The sequence below is a fragment of the Cervus elaphus genome, chromosome 22, assembly GCF_910594005.1.
Source record: "Cervus elaphus chromosome 22, mCerEla1.1, whole genome shotgun sequence".
Classification (NCBI taxonomy): Eukaryota; Metazoa; Chordata; class Mammalia; order Artiodactyla; family Cervidae; genus Cervus; species Cervus elaphus.
This window is the reverse complement of record NC_057836.1, coordinates 13,023,363-13,033,334: the sequence shown is the minus strand read 5'-3', so window position 1 is coordinate 13,033,334 and position 9,972 is coordinate 13,023,363. Positions and strand designations below refer to the sequence as shown.

The window sequence follows — 9,972 nt, the reverse complement described above, 5'->3', positions numbered from 1 at the left end:
GTCACCAGTTTCTTTCAGTACGGTATTTAGTAAATCACATAAGATACCCACTTTATTCTAACACTTTTATAATGACACTTTATTATAAAAGAGGCTTGTGTCAGGTGATCGTGTCCAACTGCAGGCTGATATAAGTGCTTGGAGCACAGTTAACATGGACAAGGCTAAGCTGTGATGTTCAGCAGGTGGGGTGTGGGAAATGCATTTTCCACTTAACGGTATTTTCAACCTACAATGGGTTAATGAGGGCGTAACCCCATCACGGTGAAAGATCTGTGGTTCGCCATTCCTGTCACAGTCACTAAGGTTAGTCGCCTGGAGCTGCAGGAGACGGAACTTGCGGGGGGCTGGGCCCTCACTGCCTTCACTCTTCTGGCCCCGAAGCCTGGTCTCCTTACAAGTTGGGGCCCCCCGAGTAGGGGGCCCTGTGTGTGTAGCCACTCCTCACAAACAACAGGAGTGGGGGGCTCTGGGGAGGGGCAGTGCCTGCTGACGGGATGGGTGAGGGGCAGTGCCTGCTGAAGGAAATGGGCAGAGGGGCAGGCAGCTTGTCTCTTCCTTCACCAAGACGACCAGGAGGTCTACAGTCCCCAGCACCCAAGGGGGGCGCCATCCTTCCCCTGTAATGTGCACTTCCTGTCTTCCAGATGCCAGACAGCTAGTGGGGGGGTGGGGGCGGGCAGGTTCAGAAGGCTCCTTGTTCTGCCAGGAAGCCGGTCCAGCTAGGTGGGGTCCTGGGGGCCCGCAGGGGCACACTGTAGAGGCTGGTCTGGATGGTAGAGGGTTTGGTGAAGCAGGGCGCGGGCGGCAGGCAGCTCATCGGGATCTGAGGGCGAGACGGAGGCTGGTGGGTCTGCTGGAACCTGTGCCACTGGGTGCCCGCAGCCATGGGCCCAGGGCTCACCCACACCCAGCTCTCCCAGCAGCACCCCCAATCCCAGGGCTCACCCACGCCCAGCTCTCCCAGCAGCTCCCGGAACTCCGGCTGGGCCTCCAGCACTTTGAGCAGGTTGGTGGACTCCATCCGCTCCAATTGCACCTCCCAGTACACGTAGATCTTCTGGTTGAACGTGACGTACACGAGGCAGGGGCTGTTGCGGCTGTCTTTGCAGGCATACAGGCCTGGCAGGTCAGGGATGGGGAGACAAGGTTGGGAGGCTCAGGCCCCACGGTGTTTGTGTCAGCAGTTTCCAGGTGCCCACAGGCCCCGAGCAGAACACTGAAGGCCCCTTTCTGTTTCTACTGTCGGGAACTCAGCAAAGCAAGTAAAACGGTAAGGTATCTGGTCCTTTCCAGGCACTAAGTGACACCCAGGCAGGACAGTGTCCCAGGGGGTGTTTGCTGAGTTCCTGTCTCAGTGGCAGCCCCGGGGAACACGGGCAGCTTCTCTTGGGTGACGACCCCTCTCCCCAGGTCACTGGAGCGAGGGGACAGGTGTGCTGGGCACGGGGAGGGGTCCCACCTGCACAGAAGGCGCGGATGTTCTCGTCCACCTGGAAGCGGACGACGGTGCGGTTGTGATCGATGATGTACGTCTGGCCATCCCAGGCGCAGGCGACCACCTCCTCATGCCCGTTACCCTGAAAAAGGCCAGAGAGCGGATGTAGGAGGAGCAGGGAGCAAACTTGGCTGTGGAGGGAGAGCAGTCCCACTGAAAGTGCCCGAGGAGGAGGAGGCTGTCCCCCTCCTCCAGGTCCCGCTCACCGTGACGTCCAGTTTCTCGAGGGCGAAGAGCTGGTGGTCCACCTGCACCGACCACAGCAGCCTGTCCGCCTCCTCCATGAGCTTCAGGGTCCCTGCGGGGAGAGGCAGGCCGGGCTGGGGACCCCATCTCTGCGCAGAAGCCTGGGCACACGATCACCCACCCTGCACGGCCCGCAGCTGACCTGGGGGACTCACCATCAAGGGTGCAGAGGGCAAAGAGACCAGAGGCACCACTGTCGGGGCTGTGGCCTGGGTGGAGAGGGGTTTGGGGGGGTGGTGGGGGGAAGGACCAGAAGAAGGAGAGGTGAGATCAGAGCCGGCACTGAGGGTGGGGGGGCGGGCTAGAGACGCAGGGGGGCCCTGCACCTCCCCCCCCACTCACCCCTGTACCTGCCGCACCACCCCGCCCCCGCCGCCCCCACCTCGCTTGATGTTGCCGATGAGGTGAGTGGAGACATTCTTGTTGTGGATGCGGCCAGAGGTCTGGTGCAACACGACGTCCCGGGCGGCCGGGGTCTCCCTGTGGGGAAGGGGGTGGGAGGGAGGTGGTGCTAAGTGGGAGCCCAAGAAAGCCTGGTTCTCCCAACCCCTTGGGCTCATCTCTGTACGAGCTTCCAGGGCGTGAAGCAGCTTGGAGACTTGACAGGCCAGCCAGCCTGGCCCAGGGGACATGTCGAGAGAGCGGGAGAGAGCGCGGAGCTGCCAGGCTGGAACCCCAGAACCTCCTCAGTTGCTACAACTCATGGCAGGGACTCCCTGGCCCCAGAACAATCTTCCTTAATGGGGTTCAGCTGCCGGTGCGGGGACCTGGCCAACGCAGCTCTGCCAATTGCAGATCCGTCCACGGCCCTGGGCGCCTACCTCAGTGCCAGGGACCCCACTGTCCACAGACCCACACAACCCTTACCGAGTGCCCTCCATGGGTCCCTCAGAGGTGGGGGGCGCCCCTGGGTCCTTGTTCCAGGTACACAGCAGAATCGCATAAGCACAGCCTGGCTGAGACACCATCAGTTCGGGAACACCCAGGGGCCCAGGTGTCACCGAGAGACTGTCCACCTGCACCAGAGGATGGGGGCTTACAGGAGGCTGGGAGAGAAGGGGGAGCCTGCAGAGGCCGGGGCAGGCGGGTAGGGGCCCTGGGACACGTCCTCAGCCTTCGAGGGCAGCGGTAGGGGAAGGGCAGCGTCCCTGGGGACCACCCGCCACGACACACCACACCCACCTCACACCCTCAGCACAGAGGCCCTTTCTGTCTGCCCGTTACCCGCCGTCTCCCCTAAGACTCTCACTGGAAGTGACCTCCTCTGGGTCTCGGTCACAGGGCAATTTTCCCTTCCTTCCGCCCACGCCTCGGCCCCAAGTCCCCTGGAGGAGGGAGCCCCTCCCCAGCCCTGGGTTGCGGTTCCGGCCTCAGATGCTCACCTGACCCTCCAGCATCCACTTCTTGAGCGACACCAGCTGCCCCGCTGGGTGCTCGGCGCCGTCGCCCAGGTCTTCCCAGCGGAAAGCCCGGACCACACGGTCTGTGTAGCCCACCACCAGCTCGCAACGGCCATCGCCATCTGCACATCCGGAAAACATGGCGGGTTTGGAGCCAAGTCTGCCTTCATCAGCTGAGTCCTGCCAGCATGCCCTCCCCACCTCTCCAGCACCAGCACTTTTTATCAGGTTCAACCTCGGGCCCACCTGCTGAGCTGCCACCGCCCCCTGGAGCCCGGGACCGCTCCTCTGCCCTCCCTCATGTCCAGAACCAGGCAACTGCCTTGCGGAGCCTGTCATCTCTTCCCCGGGTACACGTCTCCAGTGCCTTGATGCACCCGTATCCCTACCGGCACCCTCCAGACGGCCTCTGGCCCAAGTACCTGCCCCGCATCCTTGACCTTGACCTTGAGGGCTCACTCCCCTCAACCCTGACCTGCTGCTCAGATGACCCCTCCCAGCAGGGACTTCCCTGACAACTCCTCTCCCTCAACACCCTCCAGCCCCTTTCCTGATGTATTTCCTCTATACCTTCAAGTGTACTATTTAATTTTCTTACCCCATTTCTATTGCTTATTTTTTGTCCCTACCTTGTAAACGTCCAAGAGGGCCATGATCTTTGTTTTATTCACTACTGCAACCCCAGTGCCCAGGATGATGCCTGGTTTATGACAGGAGCGCAGTAACTCGGCGTTAAACGCATGACCACCACCCAGATGAATACTGACGACCCCCCGGCTCCCTTGACCTCTGCTCTGCTGCCCCAACTCCTACTCCCCCGCTGCCTGCAAACACAGCCATGCTCACCGATGTCGCTGATCAGCATGACCTTGGTGTTGGCAGGGATGTGCTGCTTGAAGACTGGGCGCTGCTCCTCCCCACCAAGGGTCTCGTGGTGCCCGGAACCATCCAGGGACTTGGCAGGCGTCAGGTCACACAAGTGAAACCAGCCCTCAGCACTCACGGCCACCACTAGGTTCTGGGTGAGATGAGGCAGAGGAGGGGGCTGGTGGTCAGAGCACGGGAATCGGGGGTAGGCCAAGGGAAGCCTGGGGGCCCCTGGGCTTCTTACCTTTCCTTTATTACATACGTCCCCAACCCCAACGCAAGTGAGCTGCAAGAGAAGAGAGAGGAGCTTGGGGGACACGCCAAGGGACCCCAGTGCTCCCTGACCTCCTTGCAACTCTGTCATTTGCTGAAAGCGCGTGCACATGGCCCGCGCCAAGCGGCTGTGCTAATCCCGTTACTGTGCTCTGGGTCCCGTGTACCGGACAGCGGTACGTGGACCTAAAGCGGTGAAGACAACCTGGGCTTAAACAAAACAAAAACTACATGTATCAAGAGAGCCAGACTACCATTTCCAGACATAATCAAATGACCACCACCATTTTCTACTGTACTTCATACCATCAGGCAACCTATGCAGACCCGTGAATTACTAAGGGAGTCATTCCACCACATAGAATGAAAACCAGCCCAGCTGTGTGCATGCGTGCCCATGTGGGACAGCTGGGAGAGCTCTGCCTGGGGACCTCCCCCCCCGACTCAAATGAGCCCCGAACCAGGAGCTGGTGGCCGAGCACACGCTGGGGAGCTCAATGGGGGCCCCCAGCTTCGACAGTGCCTCGACAGGAGGGACCCAGGGTTGAATACTGACCATTCCCTGGCAGGAGCAGGTGAGCCATGGCCGGCTGTCGTCATTCTTATACACTGACAGCTTTCCGCTGGTGTCCCCCACCACCAGTTCATTTAACTTCAAAAGGAGAGAGAAGAGAGGATTAGGCTGGGTCCTGCTGAGCCACGCAAGGCCTTCTAGACTCGGCCCACCCTGCAGAAACCACAAGACCTCAATCTGTATCTTCATTGACTTTATCACAGATATTTTGAGACCAACACAGCCATGGTTTCCCAGTTTATTTCCACACGGGTGTGTGGGCTTTGAGGGCAGGGCAGCTCAGAGGAGGGGCAATACAGAATCTGTGACCCATCTCAGAAGAGCCTGACATCTGAACAGCTCAACGCCCTACTTGCCTGCCTTTGGCTCTTGTAATTCACCCTGATGCCTAGGACACGTTTTGAAAACAACCCCACATATGCAACTTTGGGGGATTTAGGGCTTCCCTGGTGGTTCAGATGGTAAAGAATATGCCTGCCCTGCAGGAGATCTGGGTTCAGGAAGATCCCCTGAAGAAGTGAATGGCAACCCACTCCAGTATTCTTGCCTGGAGAATCCCATGGACAGAGGAGCCTGGTGGGCTACAGTCCATAGGGTCGCAAAGAGTTAGACATGACTGAGCAACTAACATACTTGAGGAATTTACCTTCAGAGTTCATATTTAATCAGAGGCCAAATAAAAACAGTGGTGGCTCTGGGGCACTCCCTCCTCTAGCAACAAGACCTTTTAATATTGGTGCCTCAGAGAGAACACAAAGCAGGTGGACATGCCTGAGGAGCAGCATCTGAGTTCTGGGCCTCTAGTGCCCTCAAGTGGTGGCTACCAGGAGAGTCTGGAGCCTCTTCACCATTTACATCTGGGCCCTCTTTCCCAGAGGTTCCCCAAAGGGGATAACCCTTTCAAGGGGATAACCATGAAAACCAACTGGCTCCATAAACCTATTTCCAGAAGTCGTTTCAAGATTCCCCCTTAGGGGGACATCTAACACCCCTTCCTGTCCTCATACGAATACTATTTTCTCAAGAGATTTGATTTTTTTTCCGCCAAGCGGTGAAGCATGAGCAATCTTTTAGTTTTTGGACTGGAGATCAAACCTGTGCCCCTTGCAGTGGAAACGCCGAGTTTTAACCACTGGACTGCCAGGTAATTCCGTTAATAGACAAATTAGAATTTTTTTTTTTTAAGAAACAAAGAAAAGTAAGAATGAAAGAGAATGCCCAGTCAGCCCTTTAGTTTTTTTTCAGGGAAAAATCCCTGGTGGGGATCCAAAGACAGACGCCCCAGCGTGAGCGCGCCTCTGCAGGCCATCCTGGCCCTGGCCTCCGGAGGTTACCCGGTGACACCACAGGACCAAGCTGCAGATCACAGCTCTGCTCAGAAATGCGGACAGAAAGGAAGCGGGTTCTCTCTGCGTGGGTGTGTATTCCACCCCTGGCTTCTCCCTCTTAGCAGGAAATAAATCACTTGCAAAAAACTTTAGGTGAATGGTTTATTAGGATGAAATAAAAGTATTTTTTTCTGGCCCGGAATCTCCAAAGACTGGCCTGGAGCACCAGTTACAAAATGTCTATCCACACTCATGCAGGCTGAGTGGACCACATCCCATCACTAGCCAACTACCTCCCCTACTTGCCCTTTTTAAAATTACATTTATTGATAACAGGTAAAGCCCTCAAATTGCTTTGAGATACATAATAACATCTGCCTTTCCTGACAACCCTCATTTAGTCAACAAACATTTACTAAGTGTTAATTACACACCAGGCACTACTCTAGGTGTTGGAAGGGAATACAGCAGCGGAAAAAAAGATTAAAAATTCCTGTCATTATTTAGCTTACAACTTTTGTTTTTTAAGGATAGTATAATATATGTAATATTGCAGAATTGAGTGTGCAATGCAGTTATTAAAGTACAATTTAATTTTTAAAAAAGTGACACTTAAGCTATGAGAAAAGGCATATAATTTTCCCTTTTAAACAAAGAAGATGATCGGATGAAATGGAAAATGACTTATCTCTAGAGTCACTTCGGTAATTTACTGCTCTAAAATGCCTCCCTTGATTTTCTCATTAAATTATACTGCTTAGTATATGAAGAAACGTGAAAGCCCAGAAAACATAATACAAATTTACGAGAATAACTTTTTCCTCCCTAGAGAAGGAAGAGCAAAGTACCTTTCCCATCACAGGGCAAAGGAGGCTAGGGGCGGGGCGGGGTGGGGTGGGAGTGAGTGGTGGGATGTTTTAGCCCTAGTGTATTGCCAGGGAAAAGACAGCATAGAACAAGGAAGTGAGGATGAGACGCAGGTAGCCACAGAAGGGCAACAATGTGCTTTGCATTTAGACTATGAGAGATTATGGGGAAAAAGGGTCCCGCACCCTCAACAGCCACGGCCCCCTTCGATGCCTCCACCCTAGAACCCTTGGCACATTTTAATCAATGGGCTCATGACATTTCCCTATTATTTTGACTATCGCACTCTCCACCCCTCCTATCCCCCGCCCCACGAGGGGCGGACTGGGAGTATTCTGTCCACTTTTGAATCCCCCAGAATTTCGCAGAGTCCTCGGACCACAATCCAACACTAACGACAACGCTGAGGCGTCCCGGAGCCTTCAGCGAGCACCAGACGCGGTTCGGGCCTGCTCTACTGGTATTAACACACTTTAACGAAGGGAGAAGGAAGGGGAGGAAAGGGAGATGGACACTGAGCTTGTAATTTAAGCCAAGGCCGGCCGGCCAGGCGCCTAAAACCGTCCGGTGTGCCGGGCCAGGACGGGTCGGGCGGCAGGTGCTCCTGCGGAGCCGCACGCGCGCTCCGTGTTTATTTCCGAGGCTCTGAAAGGGAAGACGGCCCCGAAAGGGCGGGGAAGCCGGCCACGCAGTTTACTGGGTCCTCCTGGACACAAGTCATTGAACCACGCAGCGCGCCCGTTTCGGAAGCCCCTAGAAGGACACCGCTCCGGACCAACGCAGCCAGGACGCGGCGCACCGGAGTTGCCCACACGGCCCCTCCCAGTGAATTTCCCCTAGCGCCCGTGCGCACGCGCGCAGGCCGCCCGGCCTGCAGGGCACGCCGTCCACTCCCACGCAGCACGCAGGCGCCGGCAGCCTCCCCCCGCCCCTGGCCCCGCGCCCGCGTGCGCAGAGGACTGCGTCTCCAGTGCGCATGCACCGACCGTGTCGTTGTCAACGTCTCCGAGGCAGATGGCGTGTGGGAAGAGGCTCCCGCTGAACTCTAGGGCTACGCGCTGTACGTAGCTAACCGACCTCATCGCACTTCCGAGCGCTCAAGGACCGTGGAGCCCCGCTAAGTGTTCCCCGAGCCCCTCTCAACAGCCGCCCGAGCGGAGAGGCCACCCAAAGCGAAAAGCTTCGTCAACGTCTGAACCTCCAATCGCGGCCTACCTCGCTAAACCTCGGCGAGGGGGTGGGCCTTCCGGGCGCGCCGGGCGTGTGGGCGGGGCTCCCGAGCCTGAATTGAGTGACAGGGCCTCGGGCCACTCCTCCTCTCCGCAGGTTGCGGCGTGTACCGGTCAGCCGAAGCTGGCAGGGCTGAGTCGTTTCCTTGACAACAGAGCTCTCGAGGGCTTGACCTAATAACCTTGACCTCGTCCTTTGTTGCCCTGGCAGTGAAGATTCCTAGTCCCCAGACCATCCCTGAGAATCATAACTGTAATAACCAACGACTCTGTGGTTTCCAATTTTTTTTGTTTGTTTCCAATGTTTTTAAAAGAAAGAAAACTAACATCCCTTTAGTAGTCTTGAAATGAGGGTAGTGAACCGGACCAGCTTTTTAAAAAATGAAATAGAAAAAGCCAAGTAATCTCAAGTAGTAAGGTAAGTTTTTTTTTTTTTTGAAACCTTTGTTTCAGTTGTATATATTTATACATGTATATAGGGCTTCCCAGGTGGCGCAGTGGTAAAGAATCCGCCTGCCAATGCGTGAGTTGCAGGAGATGCCTGTTGGACCCATGTGTTTGTGAAGATCCCCTGGAGAAGGAAATGGCAACCCTCTGTGGTCTTCTTGCCTGGAAAATTCGGTGGACAGAGGAACCTGGTGCGCTACACTCCATGGGGTGGGAAAGAGCCGGATGCGACTGAACGCACATATATGTGAATACAGACTTACTATGTAAAGAAATTTTTTTCCATGGTGGGTATGCTCTCTTGGTAAAAGTTTGAAAATCACTTGTAAAGCACATATAGTCACTTGTAAGGCACATTACACATATATTATCTCATGTAGGTAGTGCACGTGAGCTTGTCTGCTTATTCCAGATTATTTATTGAAAAAAACAGGTTCAGCAAGATAAAATAGCAAGGCAGAAAGTTATGGAGGTGGGTCAAACCAGAATTGTTTGAGCCAAAACCCACATCCTGTCATTGACTGCCAGAGTTCCCAGAAAAGTCCTCAGGCTAGAAATCAGGGTCGCTGGGATTCTGGGTCTGGTCTAGCCCTTCAGCACAAAGCTCTTGCCCTCCTCAAGGGTCTCTGTCTATAGTGTAAATGGGACGTCCCCATCAAGTCTAGACTTGGAGTGAAACCTTCCATGTTGAATCCAGTGCAGCCTTTCTTTGGGCCTCATCAGTCAGAGCATCAAAAGTGTTATTTGTGAGATTCTGCAGGTGCTCCGTGGGTTTTCAGCTTTAGGCCTGCAGGCCCAGACTAATTTACACATGGGTTTTTCAGGAGTCAACATTGTAAAAATAAGGACATCTACCTTACCCTGGTGGCTCAGTGGTATAGAATCCGCCTGCCAATGCAGCTGATGCAGGTTTGATCCCTGGGTTGGGAAGATCCCCTGGAGGAAGAAATGGCAACCGACTCCAGTATTCTTGCCTGGGAAGTTCCATGGACAGAGAAGCATGGCAGGCTACAGTCCATAGCAGTGACAGAGTCGGACACAACTTAGGGACTTACCTGGAGATGTGGAATCATCTGACACAGTGGAAGAAAGCCCCAGGAGCTGGGGAGGGGGTGGCACCTTTTGTCCTGGAGGTACTGTGGCTCTCATGGCTTGTGGGATGAGGACAGGGAGCAACTGGTCAGAAGAGTAAAGAGGAGGCAGTCTGGACAGACGCTGAGCGCAGTGCCCGCAGCTTTCTGCT

The 9,972-nt window shown here is 55.2% G+C and overlaps 1 protein-coding gene across 1 annotated transcript; it reads right to left on the bottom strand.

Annotated features, from left to right (window-relative positions):
- Positions 1-51: 51 nt before the first annotated feature.
- Positions 52-8,342, bottom strand: ITFG2 (integrin alpha FG-GAP repeat containing 2). Its single transcript, XM_043881426.1, has 12 exons — positions 8,040-8,342; positions 4,841-4,936; positions 4,256-4,297; positions 3,991-4,162; positions 3,127-3,266; positions 2,612-2,760; positions 2,127-2,224; positions 1,900-1,953; positions 1,705-1,796; positions 1,463-1,580; positions 949-1,122; positions 52-826 (listed from the first exon to the last, which is right to left on the bottom strand). Exons 1-12 carry the CDS (start codon positions 8,133-8,135, stop codon positions 723-725), a joined length of 1,335 nt encoding a protein of 444 aa, XP_043737361.1. The 5' UTR covers positions 8,136-8,342; the 3' UTR covers positions 52-722.
- Between the last annotated feature and the right edge of the window lie 1,630 nt (positions 8,343-9,972).

Excerpts from the sequence above, each read along its gene's own strand:
- ITFG2 (XM_043881426.1), bottom strand. The coding sequence starts at position 8,135 with ATGAGGTCGGTTAGCTACGTACAGCGCGTAGCCCTAGAGTTCAGCGGG. Across the intron at positions 2,225-2,611 it reads GGACCCATGGAGGGCACTCG|GGAGACCCCGGCCGCCCGGG; the intron begins GTAAGGGTTGTG and ends CCTTCCCCACAG. Across the intron at positions 1,581-1,704 it reads TCGAGAAACTGGACGTCACG|GGTAACGGGCATGAGGAGGT; the intron begins GTGAGCGGGACC and ends GGCCTTTTTCAG.